We start from the raw sequence: 23,456 nt of genomic DNA on the forward strand, positions 1-23,456 counted from the left end.
AAAGGGCTCATTGAAGAAAAGTAAAGATGAGAATAATTCACCTCAAAAGGGTGCGCTCGCGCGCGAATTGTGACTTCGTAGTGTTAGTAACCACTGATCTGGTTCTAAACATAGAAATTTCGCAATGAAAAAAAAATGATCCAATCACAGGCGTCCATTCAAGAAATGATTTAAGTGGGAGAAAAATTTGGCTCCTTATTGCGAAACTGTATCATGAGACCAACGGATGGCACAACCGAAAAAGTGCCTGCGGCAAACTATCGACTCATATATAAACGACACATTTGGGATGTTAAATCAAATCAGCCTTGCAATTCAAAGTTGTGAATTGTCTCCAGCTGATACCAAAATCGAAAAATCTACAATGAAGATCTGTATATATACTTTAGAATATCTAATTTTGATTATCATGATACAAATTTATATTGCATGTACAATTAAAACCTATTTCCAGGTCTAGTGTTCAGTGTCATATTAGCGTTGACTATAACTGAGTCCTTAACAGGTTATGTTGGACCGGTTCAACCAAATGAATCTGGACAATCCGCTGTTCGTGAACTGAGTTTAGTTTACAGTGAATATTCCTATAATTATGGGAAACATTCCTATAATCATAGGAACTGCTCCCATAATTTATGGTTGTAATTCCTATGATGGTATAGGAAAAAATTTCACGTAATTATTAGGAACAGTTTCCATAATTTTCTTTCCGTGTAGATACTTTGTGGAAAACTTGATTAATATTTGCTATTTGTTAACAAAAAATTTATTTATTTATTATACATTATCGTGTTGTTTTGTTTTCATTCTCATAAGTTGTTTACTTTATCTCTGTATTTAATTCGAGAAATTTTTGAGTTAGAATAAAAAATAGATATTTAGGTCAACATGAATCAACATATGACCTGATGTTGAACTTAAAACAAAAAAAAAATATCCTTGTCAATAGTCGTAAATGGATAAGACACTTACATAAACGATTGCAATAAAAAGCAGCTTTACTTCGTTAGTTAGCGAAACGGTTTAGTTCATAAGCAACGTTATTAAATTTTGAAGGAATCAAAATGATCATAAGTAAGTAATTTGAGAGAAGCATAAAAATCGTTTATTATAAAATGAACGGGGATTGATAAAAGTAGTCAAAATTTTAATTTGTTTCAGAGCTTCTATTCAGTGGTATAATAGTGGCATTGAATGTCGCCGAATCTTTGTCAGATTGTGTTCAATCTGATGAACCAGCTCTCAAAGCCGTTTCTACGGCTGCTAATAAATTTTCTAATAATTTTTACAAAGTAAGAGCATTAAGAAATTAATAATCAAACTATTCTAAACGGCTGTGACTTTATAGGCTTATTTTAGGCTGTAGCAGATAGTGAATCGGGTAATTTTATTTGTTCACCGGTTAGTGTAGATATCGTACTATCTATGACCAATTTTGGCGCCCGTGGTAATACTCAAAAACAATTAGAGTCATCTTTAAGTTTACCCTGTGACCAGACTGTTGCCAAACAGGGATTTCAACAACTTATTAATTCATTTAATGTAAGGCTGAAATATCAATTTTTTCATTGGTACGATCTGATTATTATCATAAACTTTTTTTAAATTATGCGGCAGAATGTAAAAGGGGCTGAACTGGAGCTAGCGAATAAAGTTTTTACTGCGAGCAACTCTAAATTACAATCTGATTTTCAAGAAATAACGAAGACGTACTTCGGATCTGAATCACAGAGCGTTGATTTTACAAATACTGAAGCAGCTGCTGCCACTATCAATAATTGGTGTGCAGAAAAAACAAATAATCGAATAACTGAACTATTCAAACCTAGTATGTTCAAAATTTATTGAATCCTACAAATTTTAAATTCATTAATAACGATTTGATTGACTTTTAATTTGCCAACTGCAGGTGATGTTGAAGGTTTCTTATTGGTGCTAGTTAACGCCGTTTACTTCAAAGGAAAATGGGCAGATCCATTTAATCCGGAACGGACTAGGTCTTCACCTTTCCAGATTGATGAAAATACAACCAAGGATGTGCAAATGATGTACAAAATGGCAGATTACAACTGGGGACATCTCGATACTCTAAAAGCGAAATACATTGAACTTCCATACGAGGTTGTTATTTATTAACTCTCGACATCTAAAATTTATCTTTGAGTACACAGTAAAAAATATTGTGTAAAATCAACACAGTTTGTGTGTTAAAAACGGTTGACACGAAATTTGTGTTGAAATTTCGACACAAACTTTGTGTATACCTTTTTAACACAAAGATTATGTTGAAATGTCGCCACAAGAGGGCGCAAAGAATTCCACATTAACACACGAAATGTGTTAATAAAGAGTGTATAACACTTTTTTTATGTTACAAAATAGAGTGACACAAACTTTGTGTTAGTTTAACACACTACAATTTTTAACACAAACCGTTTTAGACACAAATACACAATATTCTTTACTGTGTACTCAGTAACTTTGTTATTTAACAGAGCAAGGACGATAGTGAGGCTATAAGCATGTTTATCATTCTCCCTGACAAACACAGTGGACTTCGTGATGTTGAAAATAATATTCACAACATAAATTTTGCCGAACTTGAAGGACCCAAGGACAAGGTTGCTTTACATTTGCCTAAATTTAAAATCGAAAGCAAACTTGATCTAAAACCAATTCTAAGTAATGTAAATGTCAAAAATATATTTGAAACTATTACTTCCAATACTTTATATTGAGGTTTTTCGACTGCTCTTTAATTTAAAGATGGGCATTACCGAGATTTTTGAAGACACTGCTGATCTTTCCGGTATTATGGAGGATACGCAATTAAAAGTGAGCAAAGTTATTCAGAAAGCATTTATAGAAGTCAATGAAGAGGGTACCGAAGCTGCTGCTGTTACAGGTAATTTGAAATTAAGTTTAATTGAAAAAATCAACTATAATGAAAGTTCGATCCTGAGTCTTAATCGTTTAGAAATTTTTAATTTTGGTAACACATGAAATGAGAAATCTCGATGCAAGAAATTTTGAAATTGAATAGTATAAAATAATAATCAATTAAATTACAGGTATGAAAATTGTTGCACCATCAATGCCACCCGAAATCGAAATTAACAGACCATTTATTGCAATAATAGTATCTAAAACTTCGGGAACGCATCTTTTTAGTGCACGAATTACCGATCCAGCTTTGGCTTAACCTAAAAATAGAAATAACTTAATAATTGACTCGATCATAAATTAAAAATAAACCTTTTTGAGCAGTAGCTCAAATTATTGAGATTGTTTTTCGATTTTAGGAACGGGTTTCGTTTTTAAGTCTATGCCACCACAATTCGATGTCAATAGACCGTTTTTATGTTCCATTGTGAAGAAAAGTACTGGAACTCAATTATTTAATGCTCGTGTGATGGATCCTATCGCCAGTTAATTTCTATTTTTGTAACTTTACCTATAGACGGAAAAGTAATCGAATAGTTTTGTTTTGACCAATTGAAAAAATGTATGATGCAATAAATAAATAAATTTATGATTGAAATTTCATAATACTAATAAAATAAAAAACTGATTTTCTTTTACCTCATTCCGATTTCTTTGCAGCCTATATTTACATGAAAATATAAATTATAGAGAAAAATTTGTTTGCTTGATAATTTCACACAATTGATAATCCAAATTGCTTTTTAACAATAAAAAAATGCCCATATTGCTATCAGTAACAGATATTTTTTTATAGCTAAAAATTCGTGATATCAAAGTGATTCATTTTTCGTGCCAAGAAATTTTTATTTCAATTCGACCAATAGATCGCCGAATGCAGTGTAAAATGCTTCTTCTACTCGATTTATTCTCTGATAATTGTGCTCGCGTCAAAATAGAAAAGAAAGGGAAGCGCAAGGAAATAATAAGTCAGAGAAAGATAAAAATAAGTAGTGATCTCATCGAATGGAGGTATCTATCATTTTTATGCTTTCAAAAAATTTCGAAAATATGCATTAGGGGAAGTGAAGAGTATATATGACTTCACATTAAATCAAAACTAGCATTTTACCTTTACCTGATGACTAACAATCATCAAGAACAAGAGTAGTTCAAAAAATTGAAAAAGAACAAAAATCTATATTTTGAACAATTGTTGAGCGCCTAATTTTGATTTCAAGAAACTTTTTAGATCTCAATATCAAAATATAAATAAATTATCAATTTTTTCGTTAGTTCAACAGTTTGATTTGATAACAAAGTTTATAACATTCCAAGTTATTAAAAATGATTATCAGTAAGTATAATTTAAGTAGCATTGCTTTTTTTGAACCATTAATCGTAAAATTGGTCGAGACCAATATAAATAATGTATGAAAATTATTTTAGAATGTTTATCTATCGTCATAATAGTGACTATAAGTGTAACTAATTCTTCGATGTATGATGAACCGGATCTTCATTCTCATTCTTCAGCGATTAATAAATTTTCCAACAGATTTTACAGCGTAAGTTGAATTCCAAGTCGTTTCTTGATTAAGAAAAATAGTTAAATTCTGTTAAATAAATGCAAGTACATATAATTATTTTTTTAGGCTTTAGCAGAACATGAATCAGATAATTTAATTTGCTCGCCACTTAGTGTGTATGTTGCGCTTGGTATGGCAAGTTATGGTGCACGTGGTAATACCAAAAAACAATTGGTATCAGCTTTAAAGTTCCCTCACGATAAAACTATTGCTAAAAGAGAAATTCAATATCTACTTGATTCACTCAATGTAAGCCTACTATTATTTTTTATCAATATTATTGAAAAAATAACGATTTGTATTTTATACAGAATGTGCGAAGGGCCGAGCTCAAGTTAGTTAATAAAATTTTCACAACGAATAAGTTTGAATTAAATCCCAAATTTAAAAAAATAACAAAAAAGTATTTTGGATCTGAAGTAAAGCGAGTTGATTTCACAAATGTTGAAAAAACGGTTAAAACTATAAATAATTTGTGTGCAAATGAATCAAACAATCATATAACTGATGTAGTCGAGTCTAGTAAGTTAAATTTCTCGAAATTTGCGCCAAGTATAAATCCAAAATATATATTACTCAAATTAAAAATGGAATTTGTATTTTTTATCGACCGTAGGTGATATTGCGGGCGCAGAAATGGTTTTAGTTAACGCTGTTTACTTCAAAGGAAAATGGGCTGAGAAATTTAATCCTAAATGGACCAACCCATATCCTTTTGATATCGATGAAAAAACAACTAAGGATGTACCAATGATGTATAATGTAGCACAATTTTACTGGGGTCACATTCGGGCAGTCAAATCTCGTTTCATCAAACTTCCTTACGAGGTTAAAAATAATTAAAATTTTTGGTTTAAAATTAAGTTTCTGAATGTTTATGGATAATATTTGATCAAATAGAGCGACGAAAAAAAAGAAGCAATCGAAATGATTATTGTTCTTCCTGATAGTGGGGTCGATGTTCGCGAAGTTGAACATAATATTTACAAAATAAATTTCACACAACTTGAAGGATCCACTATGAAGATGGCTTTGCATTTACCCAAATTCAAAATCAAAAGTAAATTCGATCTAAAACCAGCTTTACAAGATGTAATTATTAGAAATCTATTTTTAGTTTTTTGAGCAATTAATTTTATAATTTATTATCATAAAATCTAATGATTGCTTGATTGAAGGTGGGAATTACTGAGATATTTGAAGACACTGCTGATTTTTCTGGTATTATAAAAAATACTAAACTAAAAGTAAGCAAAATCATTCAGAAAGCATTTATCGAAGTCAATGAAGAGGGAACTGAAGCCGCTGCCGTTACAGGTAATTAAAAAAACTTTTAATTATCAGCTGAAATTGTCCAATTTTGTCATGATAACAGAATAAAAAATTAGGGGACCATAAGTTTTTGAGCACATTAATTAGTGGTATTGTCCTGCTTAGGGCAATAATATAAATTTTTTGACAATGGTCATAAATTACATAGAAAAATGTTCTGTTTCTCAAGTTCCAAACATTAAGACTATCATTTGATTTCAGGAATGAAGATTGAATCCAGATCATTACCTTTTGAGTTTACTGTTAATAGACCATTTTTGTGTGTAATTGTCAAGGGCAAAAGTAACACACCTTTATTTTATGCTCGTATAATGGACCCTACCGCCAACTAAATTTAGTTCGGATAATCTTTCGAATCGACAAAAGCAATAATTTTTTTTTTTTTTTTTTTTGTTTTTTTTTTTTTAAGGGAGTGATTACGGATTTGAATGAGATCCAAATTCACTTCGTATACAGAATAAACAAGGAGTTTGTATTTTCAGAGAAGTTATCTGAATTTTACTTAAATCCGCATTCACTCCGAATCAGAATTTTTATATCAAAATAAAGTTCCCTTTGGAGTAAATTTCATTTCGAGAATCAAATAAATAAACAGTCATGAGCTTTAAATTCACTCCGGATTTACTCCGAAATTGTTTGATAGTATAATTCTAAAAGTGTAGATTAATAAATATATTTATAACAATGTGAGTTTATTAGTAAACTCGAATAACAATTTAATAAAAATCTTGTAAAAAATAAAAATGACGCAATAAAATGATAAACTTTAAGATTTATCCAATGAAAAAATTCCACATACTCCAGTATGATATGAACCTTATTTAGTGCTCTGTGATAGGCTAGTAAACATGTTACCTTAATGTCATTGAAGATATAAAAGCTAATGTTTTTGTTGTTTTCATCAAAAATATATATTTTACATCGTTACTCACATTGTCATTAAAAAATAATTACGAGCCGTAATGACCATGAAACACTGCCGTAAGTATAAGTTGTTTATTTAAAACATATTCGCTCCTGTATTTGTTGATATATATTTTCTATGGTGAGATAGTAGAAAACCTATAATAGCATGGAAATTTTGCAATATCAGCTTTGACATAATTACTATGTCATCGGGAAAATCTTTATGTAAACGAAAGAAATAATTCCTATGTTAACTTAGTTCAAAATTTTAAGTCAGCCTCGAAAAAAAAAAAATCCAATATGAATTATTAATAGAATAAATAATTATTTTCCTGTAGGTATATTGCAAGTTTCACGATTATTTTAGCGAATTTTTGTATACAAATTATATGACTTTTACAATATGAACATTTATATTTTAGAATTTCTATTCAGTGGCATAATAGTCGCCTTGAGTATCACCAATTCTTTGTCCAATTGTGTTCAATCTGATGAACCAGCTCTTAAAGCCGTTTCTACGGCTGCTAATAAATTTTCTAATAATTTTTACAAAGTAAGAGCATTAAGAAATTAATTATCAAACTATTTCAAATGGCTGTGACTTTATAGACTTATTTTAGGCTGTAGCAGATAGTGAATCGGGTAATTTTATTTGTTCACCAGTTAGTGTAGATATCGTACTATCTATGACCAATTTCGGCGCACGTGGTAATACTCAAAAACAATTAGAGTCATCTTTAAGTTTACCCTGTGACAAGACTGTTGCCAAACAGGGATTTCAACAACTTATTAATTCATTTAACGTAAGGCTGAAATATCAATTTTTTTATTGGTACGATTTGATTATTATCATGAACTTGTTTTAAACTATGCGGCAGAATGTAAAAGGGGCTGAACTGAAGCTAGCGAATAAAGTTTTTACTGCGAGCAACTCTAAATTACAATCTGATTTTCAAGAAATAACGAAGACGTACTTCGGATCTGAATCACAGAGCGTTGATTTTACAAATACTGAAGCAGCTGCTGCCACTATCAATAATTGGTGTGCAGAAAAAACGAATAATCGAATAACTGAACTATTCAAACCTAGTATGTTCAAAATTTATTGAATCCTATAAATTTTCAATTCATTAATAACGATTTGATTGAAGACGTTTTATTTGCCAATTGCAGATGATGTTGAGGGTTTCTTATTGGTGCTAGTTAACGCAGTTTACTTCAAAGGAAAATGGGCAGACAAATTTAATCCGGAACGGACCAGGTCTTCACCTTTCCAGATTGATGAAAATACAACCAAGGATGTGCAAATGATGTACAAAATGGCAAATTACAACTGGGGCGATCTCGATACTATAGAAGCGAAATACATTGAACTTCCATACGAGGTTGTCATTTATTAACTTTTGACATCTAAAATTTATCTTTGAGTCTTTGGTAACTTTGTTATTTAACAGAGCAAGGACGATAGTGAAGCTATAAGCATGTTTATCATTCTCCCTGACAAACATAGTGGACTTCGTGATGTCGAAAATCGTATCCACAACATAAATTTTTCCTCACTTGAAGGACCCAAGAGAGAGGTTGCTTTACATTTGCCTAAATTTAAAATCGAAAGCAAACTTGATCTAAAACCAATTCTACGTAATGTAAATGTCAAAAATATATATCAAACAATTATTTCTAATCCTTTTTATTGAGATTTTTCGACTGCTCTTTTATTTAAAGATGGGCATTACCGAGATGTTTGAAGACTCTGCTGATTTTACCGGTATTATGGAGGATACGCAATTAAAAGTGAGCAAAGTTTTTCAGAAAGCATTCATAGAAGTCAACGAAGAGGGCACCGAAGCTGCTGCTGTTACAGGTAATTTGAGATTTAGTTTTATTAACTTTTACTGGTTTCTTATTGAAGAAATGAAATTCCAACTACTAACGTAAACCAATCGGCTTTAACGTTACCATGAGCTTTAATCATCTAACAAGTTATAACGATTGGTAACCCATAAAACAAAATTCAGATGTGAAAAATTTCGAAATTCCAGTGTAAGAAATTCCGAAATTTAATAGTATAAAATAAAAAATAATTCCATTGCAGGAATGGGCGCTATAGCACTATCGATGCCACCCGAAATCGAAATTAACAGACCATTTATTGCAACAATAGTATCTAAAGCTACGGGAATGCATCTTTTTAGTGCACGAATTACTGATCCTGCTTTGGCTTAAAATAAACATATAATTAACTTAATGATTGATTCAATTCAAAAATAAAGATAATAACTTTTTGAGTAGCAGCTCAAAATATTGAGATTATTTTTTAATTGTAGGAATGGGTTTCATTTCTATCTCTATGCCACGAGAATTCATTGTCAATAGACCATTTATCTGTGCCATCGTGAAGACAGATACTGGAACTCAATTATTTAATGCTCGTATAGTGGATCCCACCGCCAGTTAATTTTGATTTATGTAACTTCACCAATAGACGAAAAGTAATCGAATATTTGTGTTTTGACCAATTGGAAAAATGTATGTTACAATGAATAAATTCATGATTGAAATTTCAAAATGTTAATAAAAAAAAATGATTTATTTTGACCTGATTCCTATTTCTTCGCAATTCATATTTATCAAAAAAATACAAATTATAGGGAAAAATTTGGTTTTGATTGATAAGTTAAAATAATTGATCATCGAAATCGTCTCTTAGTTTGGTACTGTGATGAAATGAGAAAAAATAATTACTTAATTTCGTTAAATATATTAATTGCAAATTGCACGAAAGAAGTTTGATGGTAGAAATAGAAATCTTGTATGACTGACCCCAAATAAATAAATAAATAAATTGAAATCATAATGTTTTGGATTTCCTGTTTTTAACTTTATCAATTTCGAAGACTTGATAAGTAATTATACTTTTAATAATGTGAGTGTATTGGTAAACTAAAAAAATAATATAATAACAACCTTGAAAAAAAAAAAATAAGTACATCGCAATAAAATAAGACCTTTTAAGATTTATCCAATGAAAAAATTCCACGTACTCTAATATGATATTAATCTTATTCTATGTTCTGTGATAGGCTGGTAGAATTAGTACCTGGAGAATCTTAAGAATATAAAAGCTAATGATTTTTTGTTATCAATAACATTAATGTTTCATATTGTTTCTCACGCTGTCATTAAAAAATAATCAGACCGTAGTAACTATGAACCACTGTCGTAAGTACATATTTTTTATTTAAAATTTATTGACTGCTTTTTGTACAATGCCATGCTACAAATATTTCCATCAATAGTTACCATTGATTTATTGTTTAAGAAGAAATTTGTATGATAGATAAATAGTACATTACACACCAAGGGCGGGAAGCAGGACATTCCAACCCACGTGTATAATTGCCTACCTGAACCGAAGGCGAGGGTGGCAAACACGCGGATTGGGACTTCCTACCTTTCTGCGAGGTGTGCATACTTTTTTTAGCCAGATTTGTACCTGAAAGTTTAAATTCTTGACTCCGATTGTGAGAAGAATGGCGCACGTGCTGACTTTTATCACTTTTTTTTTTATAAAAGGAAAGAATGACTTTCTTCCCTCTAAACAGGGCAGGAATTCAAACTTCCGATGCAAGTACAGTGAAAAAATAGTCTAAATATATTTTAAATCGGGTAGAGGTATCGTTTTTGACCTCTTTAAGGCCAGTTTTGGACAATTGGAAAATTTCAAGTAATTTGTAAAAATACGCGAAGACGTAATTAATTTTTTAAATGTATGCGAGGAAACCTTCATTTCACTATTACAATAAAAAATTCATTTTATACTTTTTCATTAACTAAAAAAAAGTAAGAAATGTCAAAAAATGAACCAGTGGCCACAAATGGTACTTCTATCCTATCTGTCCATGAAAAGTTTTATGTGTTTTTGTTTATTTATTAGCAATTTCGAAATTTATCTTTGAGTGAATTAATAAGCTATTGTTTTTTTTAGTAAGCTACGATAGTTGAATTGATTAAAAGAATTGCCGTCAAAAGAAGTGTCATTTATGCACTTGGATGAATCAAAATATATCATAGAAAACATTCTTAGAATTTATTGTTTTTGTAAAGCTTTAATTAATACTCGGAGATTTTTTAGAAGTTTCCGCTAGTAACTTATTCAGTTTTTCAATACGAAAATGGGGAAAATTTTTTTCCTCGGTGTAGAAATATCCTGGATTAGAATTTAAACTGATTTGATTGCAAATAACATTAATAATTCCAAGTACTCGAATAATTTCAAATCGTATTTCTAAATCAGAGATTACAATTTACACGATTATTAGTGTAATAACCGAATAAGCACTGTATCATAGACCATTGAATGTATTAATCTGATCTGATGTAATTTCAGAAATAATATGGCTCATTGGAGCTATTTTAGTATCTCTGGGTTTGGTGAATTTAACAGCAGCCCTAGATCCGGAAAATGCAGAACCTTTAACGATAGTGTCAAATGGAATGAGTCAATTTACTACAGAGTTTTACAAAGTAAACATAAAAACTTCATTTTAATTTTTTTATGTTTTTCAAACATCATTAATTTTAAACGACAATGTATTATTTAGATTTCATCAGAAAATGAAGCAAATAACCTTATCTGCTCACCATCAAGTGCGGGCATTGTTTTATCAATGGCAGCATATGGCGCCCGAGGAAATACAGAAAAACAAATGAAAACAGGTTTACACTTGCCCGAAAATGATGCTGTCGGTAAAGGAGGTCATCAGTCACTTATCGACACCCTTAATGTAAATTGAATTTAAGTTTATATTTACCTTGATAGCTAATCTGGCAGCTAACTGGCGACAACTTTCTGCAACTACTTGTCGCAAAGTCGGCCGCAAAAATTGGCTATCAGGGGAATGTATAGAAAAATTATCTTAAATATTTCTTTTTGTGACAGACACTTGAAATCTACGACATTTAGCGCCTATAGCCGGCAGCTAAAAATATTAGATAAGATACAGCTGGTAAAAAAGATACCTAATCGTTCTAATAGTGACGTCATCATTGGATCAAAAATTATTTTTTGGTTACATGTGCGATTTCAAACGACCAAAAAATATCGAAGTAACTTAACGAGCCATCTTGTGACAAATTTTATCATCATTTTAATTCGTCTACTTACCGACTTCTCTCTAATTTTCAACAAATACTCAAAACAATCTTACCAAATAAATAAACGCGGATTTATAACCTGCCATTTATAGGCACTAAATGTAGTAAATTTCAAATATCTGTCACAAAAACTAATGTATTTATCTAGTACAATCGAGTCTAAGACGCTCGTGTGTTGGTACCCTCGCCTTCGGTTCGGGCACCAATCTTCCCACTCGCGTCTTAAACACGATCGCACTCGATAGATAAACTACTACTACATTAATTTTTAGGGTTTAAGAAGTGTCAGACTTCGATTAGCTCAAAAAATTTACGTAGGAGACGATTCCGATATCAATCCTGAGTTTAAAAATATGACTGAAAATAACTTCCGATCACCAATAGAAGCTTTAGATTTTAACAAAGCAGATGAAGCTAGCCAGACAATAAATGGTTGGTGTGCCCGAAAAACTAATAACCGTATTAGAGAAATAGTCACTGCAGGTAAATTAGAAATATTTATTATTTCAAAATTACTAGATAGTTATAATTACTGAGATTATATAAAATTTCAACAGATGATATAAGTGGAGCATCAATAGTTTTGGTCAATGCAATTTATTTCAAAGGTGTTTGGAAAGTTCAATTTGATGAAGACGATACAGAATCTGAACCATTTCATATTGATGAAACAACTTCTAAAAATGTTCAAATGATGTCTACAAAACAGATATATAACTATGGAACCCTTCCTGATCTTGATGCTGTTTTTGTTGAAGTTCCATACAGGGTATAATTTATAGCTTTATATTACAAAAATAAAACTTATACATATCCGAACAAATTCGCGTAATTCAATTCAATTTAATACATATATTTGAAATTAATCTTTAGAAAGTAAGTGACATCGATTCAATTAGTATGTTTATAATTGTGCCAAATACAATAACGGGACTGAAAAAAGCGGAAGAATCTCTTGGCAAAGTCAACTTAAAGGAGAAGCATGATAATCCTAATATGACCAAAATACATTTTTCGTTACCTAAATTTAAAATTGGAAGTACAATTCAACTCCAAACAATACTCGAAAAATTGGGAATGACCGACATGTTTCTAGATACTGCTGACTTTACTGGAATCACAAGAGCTCCGCCATTAAAAGTCACCAAAGTCATTCAGAAAGCTTTTATCTCAATCGACGAAAAAGGAAGCGAAGCATCTGCAGCAACTGGTATTATTATTTCCTATTAAAAAATTACTAATTTGTCTCGACAAAACAATTGTTTTCTAACTTATTAAAATCTATATTTTAGCAATGATGGGAATGGGAAGATCTGGAGCTACTCCCAGTCCACCGCGTGTAACAGTGAAGGTTGACAGGCCATTTTATTATGCAATTGTACATACTGCAACAAATACTGTTTTATTCCAAGGCCACATTACTGACCCAAAATTTGATGACGTTTAAATTGGCTCAGTCGAATTGTGAATGAAAAATAAGAAAATATATGTATGTACGATTTTTCTTTGAAAGTTAAACTTTTGATATACTTTTAAAAGATGAAAAGTTTTAAATAAAATATTCCTATGATTCAATGTTATGTTTATTTAATTATGTTCATTACCTAAGCAAATTTAATAATATCAAATAATGTCGGTATGTAGCATAAGATTCCCAAGGTCATTATCTTTTTTTTGCAACCCCTGCTTCGAAAGTTTAATTTCCTAGCCTTCTAAGTCATGTCAGAAATGAAATTTAAAATTTTGACTTTTCGAAAATTGAACTTTCATAGCAAGGTTTGCAAAAAATACTGTATCCTACAGATGAAACAAGAAGTGAACATGACAATCATGATCACACTGTTCGATTTAAGGTTTTGATATATTGACATGAGGACTCCTGTGGATGTCGCTTACTGGCCTACGACGATAACCACACTTGTGTTTAGACGATAATTGCATAAGAAATAAAAAAATTTGAAGTATTTTTCACGCTTATGAGATAAATAATTGACTGACATAGTTTTTCAATACTAAATCATTATCATGTTTGTGTCGCTTAAAGAAAAAAAAATGTTTTTTAGCTTTGCGAGATATGAGTTATTTAATTTGAATAAAATGATTAATATATTTATCCTTCGATTCGGAAAATTCAATGGACGGGATGGAATATTACAAAGTAGACGTTTATGATAAGCAAATCAAAGTTATCATTTAGATAACACTTCGTTACCGTGACCTTTAAGAAGTCATATAAAGTGTGGAAAATATAAAAACAAATGCAATTAAAATAGTATCATGTTTTGATGGCACTTTAAATAGTCGAGATATTAAAACTAATAATCAATCGCTTTTTATATCGCGAGCTATATTTATTACAAAAATATAAATTCTGTGTCAATAATAATGAGATATCGTGAGTAGCAAATTTAATTTTTAGTATAAATTATTGAAAGTAAATTTCAATGTACTAATCTAAGTTAATGTAATTTCAGAAGTAACATGGCTCAGAGGAGCTATTTTAGTAGTTCTGGGTTTGGTAAGTTTAACAGTAGCCCTAGATCCAGAAAATGCAGAACCTTTAACGATAGTTTCAAATGGAATGAGTCAATTTACTACAGAGTTTTACAAAGTAAACATAAAAATTTCATTTTCGTTTTTTTTGTTTTTCAAACATCATTAATTTTAAACGACAATGTATTATTTAGATTTCATCTGAAAATCAAGCAAATAACCTTATCTGCTCACCATCAAGTGCGGGCATTGTTTTATCAATGGCAGCTTATGGCGCCCGAGGAAATACAGAAAAACAAATGAAATCAGGTTTACATTTGCCCGAAAATGATGCTGTCGGTAAAGGAGGTTATCAATCACTTATCGACACCCTGAATGTAAATTCAATTAAATTTTCTATTCACTTAAAGACTCTGATAGTCAAGCTTACAGCAAGTTACCGACAATCTACTGCTGCAACTTGGCGCCAAATTGAAGACAAAAGTTGGCGACAAATTGGTGCAGTAGATTTTCACCTTGAACGCAATTGACACCAATTTTTTGACCAGAAAGTCTGGCTATCGAGGGAATGTATATTGATTTTAATTTAAATATCCGTTTATATTAATTTTAAGGGATTGAATAGTGTTAGGCTACGATTAGCTCAAAAAATTTACATAGCAGACGGTTCTGAAATAAATTCTGAATTTAAAGATATGACTGACAATAATTTCCGATCACCCATGGAAGCTTTAGATTTTAACAAAGCAGATGAAGCTAGCCAGACAATAAATGGTTGGTGTGCCCAAAAAACTAATAACCGTATCAGAGAAATAGTTACTGCAGGTAAGTTAGAAATATTTATTGTTTCAAAATTACTAGATAGTTATGATTACTACAATTTTTCAAAATTTTAATAGATGATGTAAGTGGAGCATCAATTGTTCTGGTCAATGCAATTTATTTCAAAGGTGTTTGGAATGCTCAATTTGATGAAGACGAAACAGAAATTCAACCATTTCATATTGATGAAAAAACTACTAAAGATGTTAAAATGATGTTTAAACGACATGTATATAACTATGGAACCCTTCCTGATCTTGATGCTGTTTTTGTTGAACTTCCATACAGGGTATAATTTATAGCTTTACATTATAAATAAAACTAATACACATGCAAACAAACTCGCGGAATTCAGTTCAATTTAATACATACATTTGAAATTAATCTTCAGAAAAAAAGTGACATCGATTCAATTAGTATGTTCATAATTTTGCCAAATACAATAACGGGACTGAAAAAAGCTGAAGAATCTCTCGACAAAGTCAACTTAAAAGAAAAGCATGATAATCCCAAAATGACTCCAATAAATTTGTCAGTACCTAAATTTAAAATTGAAAGTACACTTGAGCTTCAACCAACACTTGAAAAATTGGGAATGACTGACATGTTCCAAGATACTGCTGACTTCACTGGAATCACAGCTGCTCCGCCATTAAAAGTCACTAAAGTCGTTCAGAAAGCTTTCATCTCAATTGATGAAAAAGGAAGCGAAGCAGCTGCAGCAACTGGTGATTATCTGCCGTTTAAAAATTAATAATTTGACTCTTAAAAAAATTTTTTTCTAATTTATTAAAATCTATATTTTAGCGGCAGTTGGAATGGCAAGATCTGGAGCTTCTCTCAATCCAGCACCTGTAACAGTGACGGTTGACAGACCATTTTATTATGCAATTGTACATCCTGCAACAAATACTGTTTTATTCCAAGGCCACATTACTGACCCAAAATTTGATGACGTTTAAATTGGCTCAGTCGAATTGTGAATGAAAAATAAGAAAATATATGTATGTACATTTTTTCTTTTAATGTTAAACCTTTTGACATACTTTCAAAAGATGAAAAGTTTCAAATAAAATATTCCTATGATTCAATGTTATATTTATTTAATTACCCAATCAAATTTAATAATATCAAATATTGTCTGTTTGTAGAATAAGACTTCTGATGTCATAATTTTTTTTTTTTTGCAACATCTGCTTTGAAAGTTCAATTCCCGAGCGCTGTAAGTCGTGTCAGAAACGCCAATTATATTCAGCCTTGCCTATACATCAGGAGACACGGTAGTGTCTCGCGCCAAATACACGTTCAAATACTTGTATATGTGTGAAGTGTCATGGCGTGAGCCTACCGTGTATCTATACCGTAGACATAGTGGTTTTTGGCTCTTTTTACCTCTCATTTTACTTAACCGCACTTGTGCGCTAAATAGCCTATTACTTTACAATACTAACGTAGTAATAAGATATCGCGACTAGTGATTTTATTCAATTTTGCTCTCTATAACTAACGACGTGATTATACTTCAAGCAGGTGAAACGCCACCACACGTTGCGACAACGCATTACTTTTTACTTTTTGTCGCTCATGAGAATTGAACTTTCATAGCAGGGTTTGCAAAAAACACTGTATCTACAGATGGACTAAGAAGTGAACATGACAATCATGATCACACCGTTCGATTTAAGGTTTTGATATATTGACATGAGGACTCCTGTGGATGTCGCTTACTGGCCTACGACGATAACCACACTTGTGTTTAGACGATAATTGCATAAAAAATAAAAAAATTTGAAGTATTTTTCACACTTATGAGATAAATAATTAACTGACATGGTTTTTCAATACTAAATCATTATCATGTTTTTCTCCCTTCAAGAAAAAAAAATGTTGTTTAGCTTTGCGAGATATGAGTTATTTGATTCGAATCAAATGATTAATATATTTATCCTTCGATTCAGAAAATCCAGTGGACGGGGTGGAATATTACAAAGTAGACGTTTATGATAAGCAAATCAAAGTTATCATTTAGATAACACTTCGTTACCGTGACCTTTAAGAAGTCATATAAAGTTGGGAAAAAATAAAAACAAATGCAGTTAAAATAGTATCATGTTTTGATGGCACTTTAAATAGTCGAGATATTAAAACTAATAATCAATTGCTTTTTATATCACGAGCTATATTTATTACAAAAATATAAATTCTGTGTCAATAATAATGAGATATCGTGAGTAACAAATTTAATTTTTAGTATAAATTATTGAAAGTAAATTTCAATGTACTAATCTAATCTAATGGAATTTCAGAAGTAACGTGGCTCATTGGAGCTATTTTAGTAGTTCTGGGTTTGGTCAATTTAACAGTAGCTCTAGATCCAGAAAATCCAGACCCTTTAACTGTAGTTTCAAATGGAATGAGTCAATTTACTACAGAGTTTTACAAAGTAGACATATAAAATTTGATTTAATTTTTTTATATTTTTCAAAAATTATTTATTTCCAACAATAATGTATTATTTAGATTTCATCAGGAAATGAAGCTAATAACCTCATCTGTTCCCCAACAAGTGCGGGCATTGCTTTATCAATGGCAGCTTATGGCGCCCGAGGGAATACAGAAAAACAAATGAAATCAGGTTTACATTTGCCCGAAAATGATGCTGTCGGTAAAGGAGGTTATCAATCACTTATCGACACCCTGAATGTAAATTCAATTTAATTTTCTATTATTTTAAAGACTATGAAAGTTAAGCTTACGGGAATTTACCGACAATCTACCACTGCAACTTGTCGCCAAATTGAACGCAAAAGTTAGCATTTTCGAAAATTGACGACAACTAGTTGCCAACTTTCTGAGAAAGTTGAAGACAAAAGTTGGCGACAGATTGGAGCAGTAGATTTTCACCTTGAACGGAATTGACACCAATTTTCTGTCTAGAACGTCTGCCTATCGGGGGAATGTATATAAATTTTAATTAAAATATCCGTTTATATTAATTTATAGGATTTGAAAAGTGTTATGCTACGATTGGCTCAAAAAATTTACATAGCAGACAGTTTTGAAATACATTCTGAATTTAAAGATATGACTGACAATAACTTCCGATCACCCATAGAAGCTTTAGATTTTAACAAAGCAGATAAAGCTAGCCAGACAATAAATGGTTGGTGTGCCCAAAAAACTAATAACCGTATCAGAGAAATAGTTTCTGCAGGTAAATTAGAAATATTTATTGTTTCAAAATTACTAGATAGTTATGATTACTACGATTATTCGAAATTTTAATAGATGATGTACGTGGAGCATCAATAGTTCTGGTCAATGCAATTTATTTCAAAGGTATTTGGAATGTTGAATTTGATGAAGAACTAACAGGATCTCAACCATTTCATATTGATGAAAAAACTACTAACGATGTTAAAATGATGTTGAGCCGAGATACTCATAATTATGGAACCCTTCCTGATCTCGATGCTGTGTTTGTTGAACTTCCATACAAGGTATAATTTATTACTTTACATTATAAATAAAACTACTATATATACGAAAATTCATACAATTCAACTTTATATAATGAGATGTATTTGAAATTAATCATCAGAAACTAAATGACATCGATTCAATTAGTATGTTTATAATTTTGCCAAATACAATAACGGGACTGAAAAAAGCTGAAGAATCTCTTGACAAAGTCAATTTAAAAGAAAAACATGATAATCCTAAAATGACCCTGATAAATTTGTCACTACCTAAATTTAAAATTGAAAGTACACTTGAGCTTCAACCAACACTTGAGAAATTGGGAATGACTGACATGTTCCAAGATACTGCTGACTTTACTGGAATCACAGCTGCTCCGCCATTAAAAGTCACTAAAGTCATTCAGAAAGCTTTCATCGAAATTGATGAAAAAGGAAGCGAAGCAGCTGCAGCAACTGGTTATTATTTGCTGTTTAAAAATTATTGATTTGTCTCGTAATAAAACTTTTTTTCTAATTTATTAAAATCTATATTTTAGCGGTAATTGGAATGGCAAGATCTGAAGATTCTCTCAGTCCCGAACCTGTCACAGTGACGGTTGACAGACCATTTTATTATGCAATTGTACATCCTGCAACAAATACTGTTTTATTCCAAGGACATATTACTGACCCAAAATATGATGAAGTTTAAATTCGCTCCGTAAAATTGTGGATGAAAAATAAGAAAAAAAAATGTACATAGACATATACATTTTTTCTTTTAAAGTTAAACCTTTTGATATACTTTTAAAAGATGAAAAGTTTCAAATAAAATATTCCTATGATTCAATGTTATGTTTATTTTATTATAATGTTCATTACCTAATCAAATTTAATAATATCAAATATTGTCGGTCTGTACACAGGAAAAACAGATATCTTGAGTCAAGAAAATATTTTTGAAGACAAACGTTTTCGGGAACCAAGTCAAGATTTTCTTGAGCCAAGAGAATTCGTCTTGGTTGGAGAAGATTTCTACTTTATCTGAGAAAATTTAGGTCTCCAAAAAAATTTTCTTGAATCAAGAATATTTACCTTCAGTCGAGAATTTTTTTTTTTGTGTGTAGAATAAGATTTCCAATGTTATTCTTTTTTTTTTGCAACAACTGCTTCGAAAGTTCAATTCCCGAGCGCTGTAAGTCGTGTCAGAAGCGCCAATTATATTCAGACTTGCCTATACATTTTACTTAACCGCACTTGTGCGCTAAATAGCCTACAACTTTACAATACTAACGTAGTAATAAGATATCACGACCAGTAAGTTTATGTAATGTTGCTCTCTATAAAAAGTAAAAAATTAGAACAAAAAATAGTATCTGCAACTCTGCGTGTTTTCGATTGCCCACGAGAGCGAATGGGCGCACTCACTTCGGGTGCGAAATCACCAACATCGCACAAGTTGCACAATGTACTATAATAATGTTTTACCTGTTAGAATCTCTAAGAAAATACTATCAGCTTGCAAAGTAACACTCGTTGTTGTGTTTTCTATAATCGATACTTATAAATTTTGCCGATCTTTAACTGATAGGTTTAAAAATTATAAAAATTTCCTCTTGAAAATGATTTACATAAAATTTCTCACGATAAATATTCTCTATTACCAATTTAAATTTGTTAAAGAATGAATTGTGTACGCAACGCACACTCTTTATAAGACGAATAATATTACTAAGTATTTAAAAAATAAATCCTACATGTAATGGTTATGTAATAAAAAAAAAATGCTTGATGTTATCAGCTCTAATAGTGCCAACCATTATTGATAGCAACAGAACGACATCTAAGTCATCATTTTGATAACTAAAAACCTTTAATCTTTTTAGTTTTATAAAAAATACATAAATAAGAATAAAAATATAGTAAAATATTTTACAAGTTTTTTTAAAAAAAAAAGGAGGGATATCCCCAATACAGTAAAACAAGCCTTTAAATACCGACTGTCTTTGTATCAGTGATCATACGACGTTTACATTGTGACTAACGTTGATCGTAGCGTTAAGTTATTTTTACGCTGTCTGTTATAACAATGAATCACAGTAAGTAACGAAATTGATTTTCAAATTTATAATACACTGAGAATAAAAAATAACCTTTGTAAAAACAATATTTGGTTAGCAGTGAGTTACTAAAAATTATCGCGTTATTACTTTCATATCTTATTGGAAGAATAATTTTCCTAACAGAAAAAAATCAGAATTTATTTCGAAAAAGAAGACATCAGTATTTCTTGAACTAAAATTAGATTTCTTCGATTAAGAAAATGGTTTTGAGTAAAATCTTCAAATTTTCGCACTGAAAATATATTATATCGAAAATTTTCAATGGCATAATTTCTAGTAGGAAGAAAATACGATGTTTCTAAAAGTTATTTTTTCTCTCTGTGTATCCAGAAAACATGATAGTAGTTTATAATAAATAAATATTATTAAAGGTATTACGTGGATTGTTGGAGCTATTTTAATAGCTTCCAATTGTTTTACATATACAATTGCAGCAGTAGTGCCAGAAAATGAAGAGGCTTTAAAAACGGTTTCTGATGGAATCAAACATTTCGCATCAAATTTCTATAAAGTGAATATTGAACTTAACGGAAATTACTTTTTCTTATTTTTTTTTTAAGACCGAAATTGTAAAATTTTAATTATCCATAATAATAATTTATTATTTAGACGTCGTCAGATGGAGAATCAGACAATTTGATCTGTTCCCCGTTAAGTGCGGATATTGTATTGTCAATGGCATCTTACGGCGCTGGTGGAAATACAAAAGCACAAATGCGATCAACTTTACATATTCCTGAAAATGATGAAGTTGGCAAAAGAGGATTTCAGTCACTAATTGATAATCTCAATGTAAGATTACTAGATTATTTATTAAAAAATAATTACTAGATTAATATGTTAACTTATTTTACATAGAATTTGAAGAAAGTTGAACTGAGATTAGCTCAAAAAATTTTCATGCAAAACGGTATTGAAATAAAACCTGATTTCAAAGATATTACGGAAAATTATTTCCGATCAACTGCACAGACATTAGATTTTAGTAAAGCTGAAGAAGCCAGCCAGACAATTAATAATTGGTGTTCAGAAAAAACTAATAATCGTATTAAAGAAGTTATTAAAGCAGGTAACCAATAGAACTTATAATTACATTAGTCATGAAAACAAATATTATAGTCGATTTGAATGTTTCCAGGTGATATCAAAGATGCTTCGATGGTTTTGGTTAATGCAGTATATTTCAAAGGTAATTGGAATTCACCATTCGAAGGTTATAATACTTCACCTCGACCTTTCCGTGTTGATGAATCAACTATAAAAGATGTTGATATGATGTATCAACATCACTCGTTCAATTATGGAAATCTGCCTGATCTCGATGCTATTTTTGTGGAACTTCCATACGAGGTAAAATTTCTTACTAATATCAAAAATAAGCTATCATATCATAAATCGATTCTAAATAATTTAATCCTAAATTAATGATTGTATTATTTTATGTCATCAGAGTGAAAATGAAAACGATGCAATCAGTATGTTTATAATTGTACCAAATAGAGTAACGGGATTGGAAAAACTTGAAGAATCTCTTTACCAACTAAACTTTAAAGAATTTCATGACCAGGAAAATATGTTACTCATGCATCTTGAGGTGCCGAAATTTAAAATTGAAAGTACACTTCAACTCCAAACAGTACTCGAGAAATTGGGTATGACTGACATGTTCAATGATACTGCTGATTTTAAAGGAATAACAGATAACCCACCGCTAAAAATTAGTAAAGTTGTTCAGAAAGCTTTCATTGAAGTTAACGAGAAAGGAAGTGAAGCAGCTGCAGTCACAGGTAATAACAAATTCTCTTAATAAATATTATTTTATTTATTTGTTTAATCATTTAATTATCGGAGAATATTCAAAGCTTTCTCGAATAAAACTCAATTTGTTGCACACAAAAAGTTTAATCCCGAATATTAAGAATAAATGCATACATTCTTCTAATGCTGCATTAACTAGAGTCTATTGATTTTATTGACAATAAAATTTTCTAACTATACATTTTTCAGCAAGTATCGTTCTATTTCATAATTACTTTTTTGAACTGACTGAATAAAATTTTTAAGTTTTTGAATCCTATTGATCACAACTTTGGTTTCTAAAATTTTATTTTTTCAGCTGTCGTTGCCGTCCCTATGTCGCTACCGATGCATCTGATTAAGCCTATACGAATAAATGTTGATCGTCCTTTTGCATACGTAATCCATCATACTGCCACAAATACGATTCTGTTCCAAGGACATATAACATTACCAAAAATGTAATTTTGAAAAAATTAACATTCGCATGAAAACTGATGTTCTTCAACAATAAATACATTGAGTTTAATTATGATACTTTATAGCAAGAATTAAAAATAAACAAATAAAAAATGAAAACTTGAGTTGTTATTTATGAAAAATTATTTATAAAATGTCTTGTATTTATTCAAGGTAGTGCTGGCGGTTTTAGAATTACTGCTCAGAATTTGAAATATTAGTAGATAATGATAAGAAAAAGATCAAATTAAATGTTAGAAGAACTACGAGAAACAATAAATTCAATGGAAACTGTGAATTCTAATGTAGTACAATGTTGAATGTATGAAAATAAACAATTTACTAGTTCAAAAGTTAGCATTTTCGAAAATTGACGACAACTAGGTGCCAACTTT

The 23,456-nt window shown here is 30.6% G+C and overlaps 4 protein-coding genes across 5 annotated transcripts; all 4 read left to right on the plus strand.

Moving 5' to 3' along the window:
- The first annotated feature begins 937 nt into the window (after nt 1–937).
- Nucleotides 938–3,541, plus strand: LOC130664092 (leukocyte elastase inhibitor-like). 2 transcript variants are annotated; one of them, XM_057463854.1, is made up of 8 exons: nt 938–1,074; nt 1,162–1,292; nt 1,360–1,542; nt 1,618–1,828; nt 1,910–2,121; nt 2,496–2,687; nt 2,767–2,905; nt 3,303–3,541. In XM_057463854.1, exons 1-8 carry the CDS (start codon nt 1,065–1,067, stop codon nt 3,431–3,433), a joined length of 1,209 nt encoding a protein of 402 aa, XP_057319837.1. In that variant the 5' UTR covers nt 938–1,064; the 3' UTR covers nt 3,434–3,541. The 2 variants fall into 2 exon arrangements, with proteins under 2 accessions (XP_057319837.1, XP_057319838.1); XM_057463855.1 differs by having other exon boundaries at nt 3,072–3,341.
- An 814-nt stretch (nt 3,542–4,355) lies between these two features.
- On the plus strand, nt 4,356–9,222 carry LOC130663226 (serpin A11-like). Its single transcript, XM_057462346.1, has 14 exons — nt 4,356–4,490; nt 4,578–4,760; nt 4,823–5,033; nt 5,128–5,339; nt 5,412–5,603; nt 5,690–5,828; nt 6,801–6,824; nt 7,172–7,302; nt 7,370–7,552; nt 7,628–7,838; nt 7,923–8,134; nt 8,204–8,395; nt 8,475–8,613; nt 9,077–9,222. Exons 1-14 carry the CDS (start codon nt 4,356–4,358, stop codon nt 9,205–9,207), a joined length of 2,295 nt encoding a protein of 764 aa, XP_057318329.1. The 3' UTR covers nt 9,208–9,222.
- Nucleotides 9,223–11,145: 1,923 nt separating this feature from the next.
- LOC130663227 (uncharacterized) lies at nt 11,146–16,312 on the plus strand. The gene is made up of 13 exons (XM_057462347.1): nt 11,146–11,276; nt 11,354–11,536; nt 12,179–12,389; nt 12,464–12,675; nt 12,780–13,116; nt 13,199–13,352; nt 14,252–14,301; nt 14,381–14,517; nt 14,594–14,776; nt 15,014–15,224; nt 15,299–15,510; nt 15,613–15,949; nt 16,029–16,312. Exons 1-13 carry the CDS (start codon nt 11,247–11,249, stop codon nt 16,181–16,183), a joined length of 2,412 nt encoding a protein of 803 aa, XP_057318330.1. The 5' UTR covers nt 11,146–11,246; the 3' UTR covers nt 16,184–16,312.
- A 930-nt stretch (nt 16,313–17,242) lies between these two features.
- On the plus strand, nt 17,243–23,181 carry LOC130663228 (uncharacterized). Its single transcript, XM_057462348.1, has 14 exons — nt 17,243–17,448; nt 17,528–17,664; nt 17,742–17,924; nt 18,225–18,435; nt 18,510–18,721; nt 18,823–19,159; nt 19,240–19,388; nt 20,366–20,417; nt 21,177–21,316; nt 21,415–21,597; nt 21,664–21,874; nt 21,944–22,155; nt 22,256–22,592; nt 22,922–23,181. The coding sequence occupies exons 1-14, from the start codon at nt 17,439–17,441 to the stop codon at nt 23,065–23,067; spliced, it is 2,520 nt and encodes an 839-aa protein (XP_057318331.1). The 5' UTR covers nt 17,243–17,438; the 3' UTR covers nt 23,068–23,181.
- Nucleotides 23,182–23,456: the final 275 nt, after the last annotated feature.

This window comes from Microplitis mediator, chromosome 2 (assembly GCF_029852145.1).
Source record: "Microplitis mediator isolate UGA2020A chromosome 2, iyMicMedi2.1, whole genome shotgun sequence".
NCBI lineage: Eukaryota > Metazoa > Arthropoda > Insecta > Hymenoptera > Braconidae > Microplitis > Microplitis mediator.

Excerpts from the sequence above, each read along its gene's own strand:
- LOC130664092 (XM_057463854.1), top strand. Across the intron at positions 1,543-1,617 it reads AACTTATTAATTCATTTAAT|AATGTAAAAGGGGCTGAACT; the intron begins GTAAGGCTGAAA and ends ATTATGCGGCAG. Across the intron at positions 2,122-2,495 it reads ACATTGAACTTCCATACGAG|AGCAAGGACGATAGTGAGGC; the intron begins GTTGTTATTTAT and ends GTTATTTAACAG.
- LOC130663228 (XM_057462348.1), top strand. Across the intron at positions 18,722-18,822 it reads TTGTTGAACTTCCATACAAG|AAACTAAATGACATCGATTC; the intron begins GTATAATTTATT and ends ATTAATCATCAG. Across the intron at positions 21,875-21,943 it reads TAAAGAAGTTATTAAAGCAG|GTGATATCAAAGATGCTTCG; the intron begins GTAACCAATAGA and ends GAATGTTTCCAG.
- LOC130663226 (XM_057462346.1), top strand. The coding sequence starts at position 4,356 with ATGAAAATTATTTTAGAATGTTTATCTATCGTCATAATAGTGACTATA. Across the intron at positions 5,829-6,800 it reads TGAAGCCGCTGCCGTTACAG|CCGTAATGACCATGAAACAC; the intron begins GTAATTAAAAAA and ends AATAATTACGAG. Across the intron at positions 8,396-8,474 it reads TAAAACCAATTCTACGTAAT|ATGGGCATTACCGAGATGTT; the intron begins GTAAATGTCAAA and ends TTTTATTTAAAG.
- LOC130663227 (XM_057462347.1), top strand. The coding sequence starts at position 11,247 with ATGAGTCAATTTACTACAGAGTTTTACAAA. Across the intron at positions 13,117-13,198 it reads CGAAGCATCTGCAGCAACTG|CAATGATGGGAATGGGAAGA; the intron begins GTATTATTATTT and ends TCTATATTTTAG. Across the intron at positions 14,302-14,380 it reads GTCAATAATAATGAGATATC|AAGTAACATGGCTCAGAGGA; the intron begins GTGAGTAGCAAA and ends ATGTAATTTCAG.